Below are 21,717 nucleotides of genomic sequence, written 5' to 3'. Positions count from 1 at the left end.
CTTGTCTACTTGTCTATTTCATGTTCGTTACTAGAACAGCTTTAGTGTTAGACTTCAGAAAACAGCCTCTAGGAGTCTCTGGAGGCTGGGGACAACAAAAAATGTCACTTCCTGTCCAACCGGAAGTTGGGAAATAGGCTGTTTCGGGCCTCTGGAGGGCCTCCGAGGAAGTGGGGAAGGCTGTTTTCAGCCTCCCCATATGCATAGAGAAGATCCGGAGCTAAGTGAGAAAGAAAAACGGGCCTTCCCCATCCCCCCAAGGCTTCCGGAGGCAGGAAATAGCCTGTTTCCCTACTTCTGGTGGGCCCAGAAGGCCCAAAAATCAGCTGACCAGCGCACACATATGTGCCAGAGCTGAGCTGGCATGCCAGGCGACATGGCTCCACGTGCCACCTGTGGCACGTGTGCCATAGGTTCGCCATCACGGCTTTATATGGATGCCTTGAGTTTAGAATGGTTTGAGAGTTTTGCTCACCCAAGCAAACAGCATGACAATTTTTGCCATAACAAATTAGGCTTTATTTTAAATTGCTACCAATCTCTTTATATTAAAAAAGGAAAAGAAAAAGAAAAGCTTTGGCTCTTGATCTTGCTTAGCAAGATTCCCTTTTGCTTAGATTCTGATGGTTAAAAAGATCTGCATAGGTTTAGGAGATTTGCATGCCACTTTTCATTGCTCCACATTACACCCTCTCCTCAGAAGAGAGCTGGAAGAAAGTTATGAACATTTTCTTAGCTTTTAATTTAAAACAAAGGTATATTTTCAAAACAGACATTATCAATAAATGGTCAAATAATTATTGAAGTTACAAAATGTATACTCAATAAAACAGTATAACGTACTGCATGATATTTGTTACTTCCTGGGAGAGACAGGTGGACACTCCTCTGCCATAAGTGATTAGCTTATTATGGTCACTTGGATTTTAATTTGAGAAAGGGCATCATTTGCTGCTGCTTCTCCTCAAAAAACAGCCTCATTTTTTTATTCACCACTTTATTAACTGCGTGGAGAAGAAAACAATAGTCCATGTAGGAGTCACTATGTAATAATTGGGAGCATGGAGAGGACCAAAGATAGAAGCAATTAAGGCATCATGCTAGAAACTAGGAGACTATGAGTTCTAGTCCTAAAAGCTTCTTGGTGCTCTCTGAGCTGCGTTGTTTTCTTGCAAATGCTTCAATATCCAGACTAGGTAACATCATCAGTGCACAGATAATGAAATGCTGGTAAGGAAACAACCAACCTTAGAGAGCACAAGGATCCTCATTTCAACCCTGAGCTACAAAAAATCTCCTTCATCAGTTCTAGTCCTGCCTTAAGCATGAAGCCAGTTGGATGACCTTGGATTAGTCATTCTCTCTCAGCCCTGGAAAGCAGGCAGTGGCAAACCACTTCTGAAATCTTGCCAAGCAAACTGAAGGGACATGTCCAGGAAGTTGCCAGGAGTCAATGTTGACTCAAAGACACAAAAACAAAACAAAACAAGTCAACAATGGAGTACACATTTCTCATCTAATGAGGTAATTCTCTTTTCCCAGCTATTTCCCCCCCAGCTATTTCCTACTTGAAAAATGCTCTATTTTTGCCATCTAGTTTTGCTAGTAAATGGCCCAGCTGTTGGTTTTTACTCTTTTGTTTCTCTCAACTTTTTTCTTCCTGGAGGACTTTTTTTGGCATAGAGTCTCTGAACCATTGAGAATATATTGCAGTGTTTCCATTTTGGTATGAGTGTCCCGTTCAGTGTTATTTCTCCTTCAGATCTCTGTAGCAGCTACATGAAGCAATAAAATTTTATTTTTCCATCAGTTTGATAATAACTTGAGTAAATGATAACAACTCCAACACAGTTTTAAATAGGAATAAGAACATATTTATTTTTATTTAGTTTATAAATTGGAATCCTGTTAAGAAAGCTTTGGGCAACTTTAATATATAAATATAAATATTACAACCACATAGTAGCATCATAAAGTAATTCTAAATCTCTAAAATTCATTAGCACTAAAATGATATCACAAGTTCCAAAACTACACAAAAAAGTCAACCTTCATTGAATATAATGCAACAAATTCTCAGGTTAAGAATGCCCTGGGTTAAGGACGACCCATAATTAAGAACTGAGCCTATTGTAGCAAAATTCAACTTAAATAACACCTTGTGAATGGTATTTATTCTTAAACGGGGACTACTTTATAAGGATAACTTTATATAGGGAAATATCCTGTCTAGCTATGTGTTATGAATGTCTGGAAATACACACATATCCCATTATCCTAGGCGGCATATCTTGACTGTATGTTTGGCATTTCTTCATCTCAGTTCATTACATATATATATGTCTTTCATTGAAATGAACAAAATTGCAGGTCCATATTAAAAGTCGTGCTATAGGTGGGTAATCAAACAAATTAAAAATAAAATCAAACCAAAAAATGCATGCCTCTGAACTGTAATTCACACCATTTTGGGAACATTCTAGCATTGCTAGGTAATGTTTTCCAAACTAGACTAGTCTGAAAAAAGCTTAGCTCCGTGTAGGATGGTTGCACTCTGTATTTCTTTGTCTTCCTGCTGAAGTTGAGCTTAATATTTTCTAATGGGTTCAAGAGAAGAAATATATAGCCTACAGTTAAAGCACATCCTTCTTCTGAAAGAGACTCAGTATATAATCAGCTCATCCACTGTCCTGAAGCTCATTGTTCTTGTGTGATCACCTGGTCAAAAGACCAATATATTAGCTTGTCAAATGGGGGCAGAAGAAGGCTGTTCTGGAACTCTACCCAGCAACCTTTCCCATTTGAGCTTTTTAGATATTGCCAGTCCTCCAAGGCACTGAACTGTTTCTCCAAGCATCCCTCACATCTAAGCACATCCTGGCCACATTTTCCCATTGATGTTGGGAACAGAAGTAATCAATTCTGTTGATGAATTCATATTAGGAATATCTTCATCTTGGAAAAGAGTGTTAGCGTATGGTGTTGTTACAGGAGACAGGAGACCACAATGCTACTGCAGAGCAGTAGTTTGGTTAACGAACCCTGTTATAGGAAATGCTTGTGTGCTTCACAACGTGTGCCACAGGATGGCAAGCTGGCTTCACACCAGAGAGAAAGACAAATGGCTCTTCCTGCAGTGTCACCCAAGACCCTCTCCCTTCCTGGAGCTGCCTTGCAAGTGGGTGCCGCAACTGGGAAAGTTCAGAGGAGTCAGAAATCTGACTGCCTGCACAGAGCAACCAGCTCGTCTCCCCACCAAAGTGGTATCTATCTATCTACCTGCGCAGAACATGCTTTTGAACTGTTAGGTCGACAGAAGCTGAGGCGAGTGACAGGAGCTCACCCTGCCATGCAGAGCTAGGGCATGAACCGCCAGAGCTGAGACCATCTCCAGCATCATTAAGCCACTAAGCCACCCCACCGCTCGGAAAATAGTGAGCCAGCGGATTCAAAGAGAACTGAGAAAAGAACAACCTGTCGGTAGCAGGCAATGCTGACAACCCACAGTGCTTCTGCTGGCAAGAATGAGAACAGGGCTTTTAATTGGTGCAAGCATTGCTGCTTAAATTATGCACAATGTATTAAAAATGTGGATCATCACAAGTGACCTGATGAATCACGCCCCGCACACACACTTCTTAAGTGTATACATCTTTTCAGTGCAAAGCACCAACTCATCAACTACCCAGTCTCTGAAGAATCAAATCTCAATTAAAAATGGTTTCCTTTCAAAGTCTCCCCAAAGGAAAATATGTCCAGTTTTTAGATGGAATACTAGCAGCCCTATACCTATCTTTACTGCTCTCCAAAATACTGTCACAAACGAAATAATGATGTGAAGCAAGAAGAAGAAGAAACAATACCACTTCTGAACTACTATATATGATTCAATAAGAACTGATGCTTGAATATCCCTGACCTGTTCTCCAAGAGGTTAAGCTAAGAAGATACCATTTTCAAATGTAAGGAGTAACAAATGAAATTCAATTTTATGGAATTATTCTGCTGCTCATGCACAGATTTTTTTCAGCTGCCCACGTTCAATGCACAGACATGAAAAATATCGGCTTGCTCAGTTATATGCTATAAGGACAAGGCTAGCAGTGCAGTCTGCTCCTCTTTCTAGGCATTTCATGCTACCCATGCATGTAATACATGAAGAGATAAATAATCTTGCATAAATCCCAGTCTCATTATTATGTGATGCCTTTCTAGATCAATTGCCCTTTTCTTCATTGCTTACAAATCCACCTTTATTTTCATTTATATAGTCCAACTGAACAACTTTATCTCTCTGTACTAAGCCCAAAGCTTTTTCATAGATAAGAAAAAATCCACACTGTTATCCACACCTTTCACTTCCCAGTCTTTAAAAACTGACTACTGATAGATGTTGTCACTTCTGCTACCCTAACAACATGAAGAACAGGCAAAGAAAACCATTGATCAGTGTTATTTTTAGATGACCAATGGGAGGTTGTAAAAACAGCTTGAAATCAATACTAGGGGGTCCACTGAGGAGAGGCAAGGAGTCAATATGGTAGCTTCAATTAAGCAATGCCCTGATTATTGTCCACTCTCTGAGCTACACAGCTATAATGGTATGTGAGAATGATCTTGGGAGACAGAAGGGAGAGCCTGAGACTGACAATCAGAATGAAACAGATGTCTCAGCCCACAAAAGGAGGGATGGCATAGGAAACATTTCAGAAGGGACCCTCCCTATTTTCTCGAGAATAAGAGAAAAGGAGGAGAGAAATACGAAAATATTCTGTTAAGGTAACCTTATAATAATGATAAAGCTAGCACTCTTGGTTGCCCTTCTTGTCTGGACTACCGCACAGGGCTAACAATAGTTCCTAGAGCTATCCAAATTTCTTCCCCTCCATACAAAAGGGAAAGAAAACACATTGTAGGCTTCCTGATCCCACAAACATTTTTTCAGAACTGTATGTGTTTTGTACATTTATCTGTCTGTTTGCAAACAAACAAAAGTTGCTGCAACAGGAAATCTATCGAGCTACAAAGGCCAATTACTATTCTATCTTAAAAGCCACTGAAGTTACAAAGCCAAAAAAATAACTAAAAAAAAATAGTATGCCAGGATTTTTGCGATCAGACGTTTTTCACTATAGCTCTAACAATGGTTCTTTCATGCTATGGTGACAGGAGTGAAGGAACACAACTCTGAATTGATCTGAGTTGTTTGAATTGTTTGCAGAGCTTTGCAATTCTTTTCTACAAAATAAGAGATGAGATTTCCCTTTTATCTTCATTAGAGGATTAATGAGCTGCAGAGTGCCCATTTGTCCACCCCCAAGGAACTGCCTTCAAATAATGGAAGCCTCTCAGGGAAGCAATATGAAAGGAAGAGGAAGAAAGAAGGGGTGATCACCAATGTAGAACCTGGATCATCCTCAAATAAAACAATTCAAAGCACTGGGCAGCTTTAAATACTCCAGTCAGAAGGAAACAAGTGGAGCTGCCTCATACAGCCATTGCTGTGAGATGAAGAGTTCAGGAGCTGCTTCTGCATTTATGCAGAATCTTGGAGTGGCAGCTTGGACAGCCATCAGAGAACAAATGACAAAGGGCACTTCACAACATAAATGAGATACATTTTATAGATTGTTCACTAACATCATAACACATGGCATCATCATCAGGGGTGAAATGTAAAATTTGTTACTACTGGTTCTGTGGGCGTGCCTTGGTGGTGGTGGGGTGACTAGGTGGGCGTGGACAACTTTTTTTTTAACTTTTCAAAGCATTTTTTCTAATGCTTTGAAAAGCCTCTGCCAATCAGGCAACTTAGCTGGGAGTTGCCAGAGACTTTTCAAAGCATTATTTTTACCACTTCTTTGGCCAAGAGGTTTCAGAAAGAAATGCTTTGAAAAGCCTCTGATGATCCCACCTGAGCTGCGCAATCATCAGAGGCTTTTTTTTTTTAACTTTTAAAAGCATTTTTTCTTCGGAAGAGGTTGTAGAAAAAATGATTTTAAAAGTAAAAAAAAAAAAAGCCTCTGATGATTGTGCGGCTCAGCTGGGCATGGGGGTGGGGTTGGGGGTGGCGCAGGGATTTTTGCTACCGGTTCTCCGAACCACCTGCTGCCATCGCTACTGGATCAGGTGATCCGGTCCGAACCGGGAGCATTTCACCCCTGCATCATCATAGCTTGTACCAGATCCCTGTGTGTGGGAGTACCTTAAAGCCACATAAGATAATGCAAAGGGTTTATGTGTAGCCTTGCAAACTGATATTTCAGACAGTTACGGGAAAGAACTTTGTATATTGAATGATCAATAGAAACAGGAATAAAATATGTTTAGTAACATCATTATGGAAGTATGTCAGCAGTACCTGATTGAAAGCATTCTTCAGAGAATCAATCTGAATTTTACAGAGGTTGACTTCATGAAATATGATTGTACCACTCTTAGATAGTAGCAGAGCTCCATCTAGTGTTTAGTTGCACTGGAAAAATTGATTTAAGATTACACCACTTGTTTTATTAATATAAAGTCACTTCCACTTTATTTTTCTAGGTTGCATTTGGAGCATTTAAATTCTCTGTTCACAAACTGGTCCACAAAAGACACAATTGGTAGTACCTTGTTAATCTTGGAAAAGCCAAACAGGTATAACAAGTTTCAATTCTGGTTCATTGATTTATTCGGAAAGAAGGAAAGAGAAATAGAGACAATATCCTAAAGGCGATGAGGGATGCCATTTGATTCCCCATCAATCCCACAGAGAAGCTTTACTGTATGGAACAAACTTTAAAAGAGGAAGAAGCATAAGGGAAAATAATAATAATAATAATAATAATAATAATAATAATAATAATAATAATAATAATAATAATAATAATAGTTGTTGTTGTTGTTGTTTATTTCTATACCGCCCTTCTCCTGGAGGACTCAGGGCGGTGTACAGCCTATTAAAAGCACAAAGAGAAACATCAATTAAAAATAATTAAAATTATTGAAATTATTAAATAGTTTCTGCTCAAATTTAAACCCCTCCAAATTTAAAACACCTAATTTAACACCTAATTTAAAATGCTTTACATATCTGTAGAATTTTCCCTTGGTTTTTTTTTTTTTTTTTTTTTTGCACAAAAATGTTAACTGGAATGGTATCAGATTGTCTTTCAACCCTACGTGTTAAGAATAGTTAGCAGTGTTAACTGCTTTATTTAAGTTGGCAGTGTTAACTATAAATAGTTAGCAGTGTTTACTTGGGAGCAAGGAAGCAATTGACCACTGGATGGCTTGACACAACCTTGAATGAGAGAGGGAGCAAGAAGATCTTTGGGCAAAAAGAGCAGGGTTAAAGAGCCTTGGTAGTACAGGGGTTTAAGGCACCCTGTTATTAAGCTGGTTATTAAGACCAGCTGCCTGCAATTACTGCAGGGTTCGAATCTCGCCAAGGCTCAAGGTTGACTCAGCCTTCCATCCTTTCTAAGGTAGGTAAATTGAGGACCCAGTTGTGGGGGCAATAAGCTGACTTTGTATAAATATACAAAAGGATGAAGGCTATTGCTGAGCACATTGTAAGCCGCCCTGAGTCTTCGGAGAAGGGCGGCATATAAATCAAATTAAAAAAAAAAAATTGGTAATGTTGCCTGTTAGTTTTAGATTATTCCCTTTGAAATATTTAAGCTTTTAGGCGAGATTGTAAAGGCTACAAAGCATTCTTTTCTTGCAATGTGCAATCTTGCTTCAAAAGCACATGTGAAATCCATTTTAGGGCAATCTTGGAGAATCATGAGCCAGATGGTAGCAGTTAGATGTGACCCATTTCTTTTAAAAAAGAACTTTGCATATTACAAATACTTTGGGAAACATTGGAATTGTTTTTCTTTTCTCATGTAGACGCACAGTATAATTATACTTTTTCGCTGAGATTGCAATAAAGAAGGAAACACATACACGCACATATACAAAGCAACCCTAAGTTTCAATTACCTCTGAATTTTAAAGATCCCATAATTAATGCTGCATGCAGGATATGTGTGTGTGTGTCAAAAAAGTCAGGATGACAGCCACAAGCATGTAATTGAAGTATCACTATTTTATTTGCGTCATGACACAAGAAACTGTCAGGGGAAGATTGTTTTAGAGATTTTTCTGAGAAAAGCTAAATGGCTATTTTTCTGGGAAAAGGCATGAAGATTTTTCAAAAGTGCATATAGTTAACAACTGGAAACACCACAAAAATGTGGGAAAGTTTTCCCAGGAATCCATAAATCCCTCAAAATGCATGTTCGGAAATGATTTTAGATTTCAGAATGGGTGAAATTTCAGAACAGGGTGAGAGAAAAAAATCTGATCCAAATTTGAAAGCCTGGCCCTGTGATATTTATTTATTTATTCAATTTTTATGCCACTCATCTCTCTGGGCAGCTTACAAGTTATAATTCTCCCATGTAGCTTTCTTGGCAGGAATGCAGAAATAACTGGACATTGTCTTCTTGTTTTCTTGTTTCAAAATTTCAGTTCCAGCCTATACATCAGGATGTCTGGATAGTCTTTTATTTAAGCACTCTGCTTAGCTTCCAATTTCGGAAAAATTTGGCCGAATGCTGTTACTTACTTGAAGGAGTACCTGTTTTCCTTGACCTGACCCATATTTGAAAATATTTATTAAAACTTCCTTCTCCAGCTTTCCCCACAATTCAACAGGTGCGATCTTAAAATGGAGAAACCCAGAGAGCTTTCCTAGAGTGCGCTGTAATACTTTTTGGGTGCCAGCTGTCACTTTTTATGTTCATGGTGGTGGGGGTGGGAGTGGTCCATGCAGTTGGCCAGATTTGAAAATAATCCAGTTTTGGAGAGTGGCAGAACAACACAGATGAAGAGCAGGCTAGGACACCAGGTGTCCAGGTCACAGCTGGGTTGAATTACGTATCATAACAAAACATTCTCTTTTGTTCTGTAATTCAATTCACTCATCCAGGTTATGGTTGACTCAAAGGTGCTTTTTCAAAAGACAGCTGGACTTTGTTTTTTGCTTGAAGATGTTTTGCTTCTCATCCAAGAAACTTCTTCAGTTTTGAATGATGTTGAAAAATGGATTTATACACCTTGTAGTCATCTGGTCATTAGGTTTCTTTCTGAGCCAGAGTGGCGCAGTGGTTAGAATGCAGTACTGCAGGCTACTTCTGCTGACTGCCGGCTGCCAAGCAGTTTTGGCAGTTCAGTTCTCACCTCAGGGTTGACTCAGCCTTTCATCCTTTCAAGGTCAGTAAAATGAGGACCCAGATTGTCAGAAGCAATATGCTGACTCTTTTAACTACTTAAGAGAGGGCTATAAAGCACTGTGAAGAGGTTAAGTGCTATTGCTATTCTGAAAATTGTGAGGCCACTTGGAGGTTTATCTGTGCCTCCAGGGTCACCTGAATGTGCAAATGGATATGGAACCTTCTTGGAACTGCTGAAAGGACTTTGTTGGAGATAGGTGGGTACCATATCCCTTCCCTCTGTTGAGAGAACTTTACAATGCAGATGGCCTCTTTGACCAGTTTCAAATTCAAAACTGAAGCAGCTTTCTTGGAGTAGCAAAACATCTTCAAGCAAAAAGAGTCAAATTGCCTTTTGAATAAGCACCTTTGAAACTTTTGTTCTGTATTAGTTTTTCATTTGAGAGTTATAATTTTCTCACTTATACATTGGTGCTGTCATTAACATATCTGTCTCACGGGTCTGTTTGATTGAATGTGGTCTTCAAAAAAAAAAGGTTCCCCATTTCCTCTATAATTATCTGTCTAAACTGAATCACTGGTCATGCAGCAGTCTCAAACTGGTCTCAACCTTGCTTGGAACATGTCAATACTGTATCCCTGTTTCAAGTTATAGTCCTTGAACTCTGTTCAACAAAAAATCACTTCAGGATTATAAAGAACACCCACCCCAAATTGATGAAAAGCTGTGGCAATTTTGCCAAGCATATGACTTTCATTCACCTACTTTTTTATACATTATAAAATATTACTTCAGGAGACTTGCCATGGAACACCTTCAGTGAAAAGGTGTACATATAGAATGTGAGCAATAGAGCTCAACCCAAGTACAACTTTTATACAAAATTGTACAGCAGCAAACGTATTCCAAGGCCACCTGACTTAAAGGTCAGGGATTCAGACCATTTCCAAAGAGTATTGGATTCCTGTAAAGTGGAGATTGCCCCTTAATCATTTTGCATTGTCAGGTAATCTTTTGCCCATGCTTCTGAATGTGCTTGGAATCCTGTGTTGGTTTTGAAACTTCCTATCCAAATACCTTTGATTAGCACATGGATCTCAGAAAAGCTGTTTCCACCAAAAGAAGGAAAATACAAAAATGGGCCCCAACTTCACTTACCTTTGTGTAATTCAACTGCAGAGAGTATTTTTTTTTTAAGAGAAAGTGTTTGATGGCAGGATTCCAATAGGCTTTTCCCAGGAATATTGGAATGTGTAATATGGATTGAAAGGAAAGGGTTTAGGCATCTCCGCCCAAGGAAAATAGATGGACAACCCAACACATTCCATGTGTGCATGTATCCAATTACAGTATCATTTCTTGAACTTCGTGCCTTCTTTTTTATTACATGGCTATTGGGGTGTTGTATTTTGAGATGCCTAACAGGTTTTAGGGTTATAGCTTGCGTATGTTTATATGTATATATATGCAAGATAGCTTGCATATGTCTATAATAAATGTTTAGGTAAAATGTATATTTTATATACATATGTACATTATGTACATTATGTCTATAAGAAATGTACACTTCTTATAGACATACGCAAGCTATCTTCTTTGTGTGTGAAATCATAGACATACCGCTCTTTTGTAGCTGGGAGAGCAATTTTTATGTAAAAGAGATAAGGAGACCCAATTCTGTCTTAATGTGATCTCCCTGCTTTTCCTCTCATTTTTCTATTATCAAATGGCTGACACTTTTGATGATTTTTCCATTGAATTACTGAGAGGCAGCATAGTCTGCAAAAATGAGAAACTACATGATTTCCAAGGTTGTCCACTATTATCTTAAGCAATACTTCATATTGAAACAGGCGAGTCTCTGATGAATTAGAAATGTTTTACTCAACTGACAGAGAACAAAATAGAACAGAATAGATGAGGAATATGGAGCAGTTTGACAGAACAGGTAAGGGAATATAAATATAAGCAAGCAAGCAGGTTAACTTATGAGTTCATCCCCATTCAAGATACTTTAGGATGATAAATGGAAGTCTAACCGCAAGGCCATTTTGAACATCCCTGAATCATCCTTGCCCTGCCCAGGTACTAAACATGGAGCTTCATCATAACTTTTGACACAGAATAGGTTGAGTTGGCCTCATTTGCTCTGCTTCAAGAAGATCACATCTGCCTTGAATTGATTAGAAAACTGGAACAGCCCTGCTTTAGACTACTGAAAATCAAACATATGAGCCGGGAAAGATACGAACAAGAAGAGATTGCTACATTAAGTTGATTCTTGTATTTTTATTATTATTTTAAATCTTCCGATTTTTCTGCCATGAGACAGGAATGCATGATAGACAGAATGGCTCAAACATCTTCACATGACACACTCAAATCATATTTCACTCACAATTTTACCCTAAAACATTTACAGTTAACATAATCCCACCCATTTCTATTATCACAGATTTAATTATTTATTGAACAGTAGTTGCCAGCAATCAAAAATTGTAAGGCTTTTTTTTCCTTTCTTTTTTTTTTTTGGCATTTTAAAAAAATCTGTTAATCTATAACATGAGGAAAATCACAACTATTAATTCTCACTTTATATGGCAACCTCAAGGTAACAGATAAATCCAAACAAAATGCTGTTTTCATGTTACTCACTGAGGATGTTAAAGAGCTCTACAATCCATTTCATGTTAACTAAAATTACTAGAACTATTTTACCTTACTATGTTTTTAAAAACTGCGTTATTCAGTTAATCTCTCCCTGTGGAATAGAGTGGAACAAAAAAATGGGTAAGAATGTTTAATGAATCCCCTTTCTCCATCTTTTCCTCCATCTATTATGGGTGGTTATAGAACTCATTGAAGCAGACCGGGAAGTTGTAAATCCCTGAAAATGAGCCGCCTCCCTTGCAGATAGATGCCTCTTTTCCAAAAGAATCCATTACCTTGATACAGTATTTGTATTTGTGTTGCCCACAGAGACTATTTGGCAAAGTGGCCAATCATACACTGGAGCACTCCAACGTATCATTTAACAGTACAGCTTTTTAGATAAAGCAAAAGAGAGCAGTTGCTTGGAATTCACATCGTGGTTTCTGAAGATAATTATGTTGAGGTTTTCCGGAATGGATGTAAACAAAGATGTATGTGCACCTGTATGTATCTGTATGTGACAGTCTTTATGTCCTTTGGGAGTCCACATCAATTGTTAATGTTTCCACTGATGAATACTGTAGATTACATACCTGATCTGTAGTATTTACTCCTGAGAAGTTAATAGAAGGGAATGACAGTTCTGATGCACTTTGGAATGGCACATTCACGTAAACGCTTGCACACTTAAGACTTAACGAAGGTTTCTAAACACAACTTCTAAATAAGGTCTAACATATCAGCACAATTTTAAAAAATCCTATGTAAGTAAAATATAAAGTAGGATGTTTTTCAACAAATGTTTAAACAGGAAAACCTAGGTATTTAAGAAAAAATGTAGCTGATGCATTTTTTATTTTTTTTAGAAAAAGATATTTTTACCACATACTAAAATGCCATGATATCCCATAACTGGCCAGGTCCAGCTATCTCTGAGCTGCACGGCTTACAAAATTGGACAAGAGAAAAAAGAAACACAGAAATAGAAGAAAAAATTCAAAAATAGCCAACATTATCCAAGAAAATGGGACATTTATATTACAGCTATTAAAAAGATGGCTGTAAAAAAATCTATGTGAAAATTTCTTATTTTAAGGTTATCCCTAATTTTTTAAGTAACTGAGTCAATCATTACATTAATCCCAAGCATTAGATTTTATAACTTAATGCTATTTCTCTAATATTTTAATCTCTTATTGAAAGTATTAATTGTATTTGAGGGTCAGGTTTGAACTTGAGAATTAGAACTTTTACCTTAATGAAGTTAAGTCAGTTTGTATTATAGTCACAGTTGGTGTTCTTGAATTTTAATATGTCAATGCAAGTAGTTCCTTGAAATTACATCATATAGCAGTCATTGGGTAGAAAACTAAGCAGAACTTGCTATCTTAATTTGGTTCTTTTAAGATCTACTATCATGGAACAAATAGAAGTGTATTTTAATATAAGTTGTCTTAGGACAACCAGCAATCAAAGTACTGGCTAGTAAGAATTGCTAGTTTTAGAAAATTGCATAGGTATAAATCAAGAAGGCAGTAAGCATAGCACTGTATGTGCCATTATGATGTTGTCTTATTCTCCTCTCCTCTTTTTAATGTAAAAAAAGAAAGGAGAGCTTCCTGAAGGGCTTTCACCAGGGTTACATGATATAGCAGGTATTACCTAATGCTTCTGAATGGTCTTAAAAGTTCTTTCCCACAATATTCTCTACCTACTTTTCTCAACAAACTCTTCTTTAGTTATTTGTATCATGCCTCTTTCTCATAGCAATTTCAGAATTATATTTTAACCTAAGGTAACATTCTACTTTTCTATTTAGCACTTGACTGGAATTGTCAAAATGAGTCCTTACAATAATCCCATGTGTTGAAAACAGAAGTAGATCAAACTAACAAGCCTTCCTTAGAAACTTGAGTGCTCCATGTCAGAGCTGCTTCCCTTCCTTACTTGAACCCTCTTTTCTTTTTTATTTTTTACAAAACAATGTGCACTGAGAGAAACTATCTAAAGATCATCTTGAGTTTCAAGTTGATAAGACACTGGAGAGTTTTCCTGCTGATCTTCAATAACAGTGGATTCACTCTGTTCCTCGCTCATTTCACTAGGCGGTTCTTCACAATTTGGCTCTCCTGGATCCAGACTGCTTCCCTCACTTTGCTCCTCATTCTGTTCTTCATTGGTCTTCACAGTATGCTCCACGTCACTCTCGAAGGACGGTGAAAAGCCGTCCATTAAATTTTCACTGGCTGCCAGTTCATCCAAGGGTGGATTAAGGGACACAGGGATGCTTGGCTGTGTAAAGCTGTCTCTGGCAGTTACAGGCACTTTGTTTGTGGCCATTTCTACAGCAGTATCATTCTGTGGCAAAGTTGCTTTCTCAACAAGTCTCCACTGAATGATACTCATATCTTTGCCTCCAGTTGAAATTAAATGACTATCATTATGAGAGAAACTGACATTTGTTACATGACTACTATGGGCACTATATTTATGACTTGGAGCCTGTTAACACAAATAAAAAAACACGAGTGTTAAGATCAAGCTATATATCAAACAGGATTAACTCAACTTCCAATTGCATGTATTTAACTAGGAAAATATATACTCTTTCCAATGCATTGTAAATTTCAGCAAACTACAAATTCCCCCAAAATATAAATCATTACAATCTCAAACATGCATTCTATCGAAGTCTAATGCTACCAGTCACTTTGCCATATATAAATATTCAAACGATAGATTTTACTTATAGAATAAGTGTGCAAGTTTCACAGGAAAGGGTTAGTTCCATTCTTCTTGTAAATAACCCTGTCACAGGAGTGGCTAAGCTGCTAACCAGAATGATTGGTTTGCATCTTCCAGCAATCCTGGAACTCATTAGTTGTCCAATAGTCACTGATTGCAATTGCAGTACATTTGCATAACACCAGAGACTGCTGGGACAAGCAGCTCACAGCAACGTCAAGACAAAACAGGTAGGTTGAAAGCAGGGTGGATTTGATTTAAATCGAGTTGATTTAAATCACAATTTAAATCATGATTTAAATCACTAGTAAAAAGGTTTGATTTAAATCATAATTTTTAAAGAGCAACTGTCATCTCTGCTACTCCTTTGACCCACTGTTGACTCACCGAGAGTCCCAGTGTTGCAGAATATACAGCCTCATGTTACATACTAAGCTCCATTTCATGCTGAATAAACTATTTATGTATCTTAAATAGAAAACTATCTTACGATAGATTTTTACCCGAAAAGTTTATTAAAATAAATTCGATAAAAATCAAAAAAATCTGATTTAAATAAAAAAAATCTGATTTTTTGATTTTTTTTAAAAAATCATTGATTTTTATCCACCCTGGCTGAAAGGGAATATCTATTTGCACTGATTCTCTTGAAATTACCCATTGTGAAGGCAACCGACCTTCTGACTGGAAAACATCAGTAGTTCATCCTTGGTAAATGCTTATGTGATTGTAATTTTATTTCAGACTGTCTGGCTTAGTTCAGTGCAACACTTGTTTTACAACTGTCTTTTGTGGTACTCTTATTAAATTTGGATACTATGCTATTGTAAGCGGATTGCTAGTTTACATGGTCAGATTACTTATCTAGAGTAAGTAATATATTGTGCTCTTCAGGCTGAAATTGGATAGCCAACTCAGCTGGTGTGTTTTATCAGCCCCCCTTATCACAAAGGCCCTGCATGAGAAGGGCGTAGAGACAATTAATTATTGTATCTGATCAGAGTGAGAGCTGTGGATCATATGCAGAGCTGTGGACAATCACTTAAATGTGAGCATCAATGTGCTGCAGTTGTCAAAGTCCTAAGGGTGCATTAATAGAAGGATAGAATCAAGATCATGTGAAGTGTCAGTACCAGTTTATAATGCCGTGGTAAAGACCATATTTTTGTTTTGGTTGCCACAATATAAAAAAGATGTTGAGACGCTAGAAAGAGTGCAGAGAAGAGATATTAAAATGATTAGGGAACTGGAGGCTAAAACATATGTAAAATGGTTGCAGATATTGGCTATGTCTAGTTTAATTAAAAGAACAACTAGTGATAATACCACAGTAGCAATATTCCAATATCTAAGGGGCTGCCACAAAGAAGAGGGGGGTCAACTTATTCTCCAAAGCACCTTGAAGGACAAGAAGCAATGAATGGAAACTAATCAAGGAGACAACCAACCTAGAACTAAGGAGAAATTTCCTGACACTTGGAACAATTAATCAGTGGAATGACCTGCCCCCAGAAGTTGTGGGCGTTGGAATACTGGAGTTTTTAAAGGAGAGATTAGAGAATCGTTTTTCTCAAATGGGATAGGGTTTCCTGCTTGAGCAGTGGGTTGGACTAGAAGACCTCCAAGGTCCTTTATTATTCTGTTATTCTGAGCTGTGATGGTGCAGTGGTTAGAATGCAGTACTGCAGGCTACTTCTGCTGACTGACTGCTGCCAGCAGTTCGGCAATTTGATTCTCACTGGCTCAAGGTTGACTCAGCCTTCCATCCTTCGGAGGCCGGTAAAATGAGGACCCAGATTGCTGTTGAGGGCAATATGCTCACTCTGTAAACCACTTAGAGAGGGCTGTAAAGCACTGTGAAGCGGTATATAAGTCTAAGTGCGTATTTTCATGTATGGTGGACATGTAAGAAAATTAAGGCATTTTGGATTAAGATATGGTGGATTATACAAAATATTTTTAAAAGGAAGATAAAATTTACTCCACAGTTGTTTTTACTGGGTATAATTGAAGGATGTACAGTTACAGAGACCAATTTGATTTTGAATTTAATAACGGCAGCCAGACTTTTGGTGGCGCAATACTGGAAGAAGGAAGAAATACCTACTATTGAAGAATGGACATTAAAAGTAGCCAATCTGGCGGAGATGGCTAAAATTTCTGCATATTTGAAGGACCGTTCGAATGAAAGATATGTACTGGAATGGAGAAGATGGATTGACTATATACAAAACAAATACGGGACTAAAAAGTTGCAAATAGCTTATGAATGAAATATTTAGATGATTTTTTTTTCTTTTCTACTTTGATATCTTAGTACCTATGGCGGAGTTAAAGAGTAAGGGGAAGTTAAGAGTTTATAGTTAGTTTGCTTATGTTAGATTATGTTTGTTAAATGCAATACCCTGTATTTTGCTCTGGGAAGTCGGGGGGGGGGAGGGAGAGGGGAAGGGGTGGGGGAAGGGGGATTTGTTTGTAAAATATTTTAAAACTTTTCAATAACAAAAGTCTAAGTGCTATTGCTATTATTATTCTATTTTCCTAGTAAACTAAATAATAAAATTTCTGTTCTGTCCTTTCACTACAATCCCAGTGTTGCCTACAGTTTAAAAATTACAGGTAGATATGAAATTAAAAAGAAAATGTAGTGACAGAGTAGTAATTTAATCATTATACCTCCAGGTTCCAGTAAGGCAGGGATGGGCAACTATGGCCCTTTTATGACTTGTGGACTTCAACTCCCAGAATTTCTGAGCCAGCCATGTTAGCTCAGGAATTCTGGGAATTGAAGTCCACAAGTCATAAAAGGCCATAGTTGCCCACTTCTACAGTAAGGCAGAGGGATAGATTTTTTTCTAGGTTATATTCACCATTAAGGCACACCATTAAGGCATATTAAGGCACAAAACAATAACTATTCTGGGAAATTTGGTGCATAGGAAAGGAAACTTATTTCTGCAAGAGATTCTAGCATGTGAAGCTGAATACACAGGCATACATTTATAGTATACAACTGCTTTTCTTCTCATTCCTGTTCTAAAACATTGCCCCTAAACTTACCTTTGCTTTGGAGCAGGGATATTGAAATAGATGGACTTTACAAAAGTCATCAGCCACAGCTATCACTTTCCTATTATGGGACCTCACAAGGGCATTTATATCTGTTCCATCTGATCCTTCTGGCCACACTCCTTCATTATATAAACACAAAAGAATTAAAATGTTACTAAAACAAGGGGCAAATACAGAGACTTACAGCCCTCAAGATGTTGGACTCCAATTCCTATCAGCCTTAGTCAGCTAATAATTCTAGATGGTTACAAATTCTCTATGGCTTAGGAGCATTTTAAGAAATTAGACATCCATTTAGAATACATCAATCAAAACTAAATAATCCAATGTATAATAATTGTTCTAGATATACAATCTCTCCTGTGTGTATGAGAAAAGACAAATACTTTAGCTGACATGGCAGAACCCCATTTAAAAATATTTTCTAATTTCTTTTATTACTTTAAAAAATAACAAAGAAAAAACATATTATTTAGGAGGCACATTTTTAAGTAATTGAAATATATTAAGATAACAATGGAATGAATGAATTGAAGCCTTAAAACAAATACAGATTTAATGACAAATGTTTAATCTTTTCTTATCAGTGTTTTCTTACTTGGATAACTTTAAGATGTGCGGTTGTCAACTTGCAGAATTATTAGCCACAGCATGCTGGCTAGGAATTCTGGGAGTTGAAATCTGTGCATCTTAAAATTGCCCAATTGGGAACCCTGTTTCTGATGACAACAAAGGAAATGTTCTATGCACAGACCTATGCCCCGAAATCCTGAGTAACAAAACGTATACAGGGAAATCACAAAGCAAAATCTCAACTCATGTACTTGTATTCAACCTCAGGTAACTTGTACAAAAGGCCATGTGTTGTGACATTGTGATACAAGTTACATAATTATTTGCTAATAATTTTGATTTGTAGTAGATACCTATGCAATTGTAACAATTTTCCACCAAAGCAATTATATTTAATGAAAAATAAAATACTAGAATGATTCCATTTATGAGGTCAATTTAAAGAAACCACAACAGCAGAATATTTAAAACACTCTATGAATGGTATAATCTTTGTATTTTCCAGAGTAGACTGATTTTAAACTTAATAATAACAATTAAATAGGAATATATTACTCACCAAATACCTGAAACCCCAGCACACAAGTGTATGTTGTCCAATCTATGTCCTTACAATCAGAGCGGTTCCTTATCAGTTTACAGCCATTTGGAATGTCCCCTTTATAAAAATACATAACTGGTATTGGAATAGCTATTTATAATTTCCATTTGTATACTATCTTTCCATCTCTAGGGTTCTCAAAGTAACTCTCAGAAGAAAAACATCCAGAAATATAAAGCAATTAAAACCCTGTTAAAAGCAACAACAAATCATTATTATTCCAATTAAAAAAGAGCTGGTTGAAACGAAATGCCATGTTCCTAAAGAGAAAGAAACAGGAGCCTCTGGAAGGAATGTGTTCCATATCTTGGAAACAGGAGAAGGTCCTCTCCTCTATGCCTAAACATGGACCTCTGAAATTGGCGGCATCTTTAAGAGAGGCTCTTCTGTCCACTTCTGTGTCTGGACAGGCTCAAACTATAGTTATATAGTTTGTACTGTATATAATTACATAGTAAAACAATATTAGAGTGAGATTTGTTTTATCTATTTATCTATCTATCTATCTATCTATCTATCTATCTATCTATCTATCTATTAAAAAGCTAAATAAAAACAACTGTCAAATATTTTGAGTTTGAATAACTGTTGTTTAAAAGGGTTTACTAGCAGAGTATGTTGCAAATTTAAAGTTTTTCACTATTCTATCCCTTGTTATTTAGGTATTGCAAGCATTCATGCTCCAAAGCAATGGTGGTCAAGAAAATTATTCTACATTTCATGTATTTCATGTATTCATTTCAAGAAGGATTCAAAGATACAATGGAAATAAAATCTAAATACTGAACTATCTTTTAGCCATAGGAAAAATAAAAGACTAAATAGCAGCTTTTTTTTTTTAAAAAGGGAACATTTTGTTATAATAAATAATGCTTATACAGGTAGTCCTCGACTTGTAACAGTTCATTTAATGACTGTTCAAAGTTACAACAGCATTGGAAAAAGTGACTTATGACCATTTTTCATAGTCACATAATCAAAATTCAGACGCTTGGCAACTGACTCATATTTATGATGGTTGCAGTGTCCCAGGGTCATGTGATCACCCTTTGTGACCTTCTGACAAGTGAAGTCAATGGGGAAGCCGTATTCACTTAACAACTGTGTTACTAGCTTAACAGCTGCAATTATTGTAAAACTGTTGCAAGAAAAGTTGTAAAATGGGGCAAAACTCACTTAACAAATGTCTCATTTAACAACAGAAATTTTGGGCTCAATGTTAGTCATAAGTCAAGGACTACCTGTAGTTTACATTATAAATCAATAGCTTGAAAATCCAAGAATTAGGGGTGACACAATCATGTTAATATAAAGTAAATGATTTCAGCAGACTGGCATATATAACTGTCTGCATATGCTACATTCCCGTGCAACATGAATGAGTTTTTCTTTTTCTCATAAAAAAGCTGTACATATCTTGAAAATTTGGGTCGTAGCTACTTTAACCTACATTTTGGACTATACAACTGTTTGCCAACAATAGGTGCTAATAAAATTTAAACTCAGAGTGACTGACAGGGGGGAATAAAATTTTAAACATTCCTTCTCTTTGAATTTTCATCCATTGATTCATTCAATAGCTTTAGACTTATATTGATGTAATTTTATTTCTATACAACTTCACATTATTACTATACAGAAAAGCGTCCAAAGACATTCTTCAGTGGCATTTATGCATGAAGCTTTTTATTCTATCTCTACGTTTAAATGGATCAGGATGAACAGATCTGCCTACAGTCTGGAGTTTTATCCTGGCGGGCTGAAAGTTGACTCAGCCTTCCATCCTTCCAAGGTCAGTAAAATGAGGACCTATATTGCTGGGGGCAATATGCTGACATTGTAAACTGCTCAGAAGGTGCTGTAAATGTACAGTACTATGGGGTCGTATATAAGTCTAATTGCTATTGCTATATGCCACAGGGCCAGGTTATCTGTGAGACTGATACTCCCTAAGGACATCTACCTCTCCTACGAAATCAGATAGTGTCTGTCCATTTCTAATCCCTTCCCTTAAACAATGCCATTTTATAAATCTAAGAAGTGTGCATTTCTGAGGCAGCCTGGGTATTTCCTATCGAATACCATTCACCTTGAGGTTTTCCAGACCTCTACCCTCTTAACATTTGGCTTCCCCGCCCCCATGCCTTGAGATAAGGAGAGGTGGTGGAGAATTAAATGAAGGCATGCATGTGGAAGCTTAACGTTAGTGTCAGGCTTTTAATGTTTATGGTTTTAATAGATATATGTATTGTGTTGTTTTATGTGCAGATGTTGTTTTAATTGTTGATAAGCAGCCGCCCAGACTTTGATGTAAAATGGGCAGCTATATACAGCTTTTAAATAAATACAATAAATCAATATATGGAAATAATTAAAATTACTGCTAATAGTAAGACAAGTCATGTTCAAATTGAACTTGACTCCTGCTAGTTATGTAGATGCATGCATGACTTCTTGGCAAGATAGCCATTGCCTTCTTTTGGAATTATTATTATTTTTTTGGCTAGAGCAATCTAGCAATCTTCAATTTACAGTTAAAAGCAGGAACACTTGAATGAAATAATATTCTATAATTTGTATGCAAATCCACTTTAAATTGGGCCAGAATTGAATAACTCATATCCTGCCTGTGTTTCATATGCCATCATTCTTTACTGCTACAGAGTAACAATTTACAAAAGACAGCAGAGATGTTTATAGAACCAGGGGGGCTCTTCATAAGAGCTTATTGTTTCCTCACTATTATTCAGTCTTCTTTTGATTATACTGTTCATATCCTGGATAGCTCCAAGCTCATTTCAAGTATACCATAATGTTCAAAATATTTTAACATACTTTTGTCTTTCAGGTCTATTAATAAGCATTAT

At 36.9% G+C, this 21,717-nt stretch overlaps 1 protein-coding gene across 2 annotated transcripts in view; it reads right to left on the bottom strand.

Moving 5' to 3' along the window:
* Positions 1–11,481: 11,481 nt before the first annotated feature.
* Positions 11,482–21,717, bottom strand: part of EML4 (EMAP like 4) — a 139,233-nt gene continuing 128,997 nt past the window's right edge. For both annotated transcript variants that reach the window (XM_034427695.3, XM_060692518.2), the window contains 3 exons: positions 18,809–18,907; positions 17,665–17,795; positions 11,482–14,361 (listed from right to left, as the gene is read on the bottom strand). In XM_034427695.3, coding sequence (XP_034283586.2) covers positions 13,864–14,361; positions 17,665–17,795; positions 18,809–18,907 — 728 coding nt within the window. In that variant the 3' untranslated portion in view covers positions 11,482–13,863. The remainder of the gene's footprint in view (positions 14,362–17,664; positions 17,796–18,808; positions 18,908–21,717) is intronic.

Source organism: Pantherophis guttatus, chromosome 1, assembly GCF_059756535.1.
Source record: "Pantherophis guttatus breed Tessera chromosome 1, ASM5975653v1, whole genome shotgun sequence".
In the NCBI taxonomy this organism is placed as follows: Eukaryota; Metazoa; Chordata; class Lepidosauria; order Squamata; family Colubridae; genus Pantherophis; species Pantherophis guttatus.
This window is presented reverse-complemented; position numbering and strand designations above follow the sequence as displayed.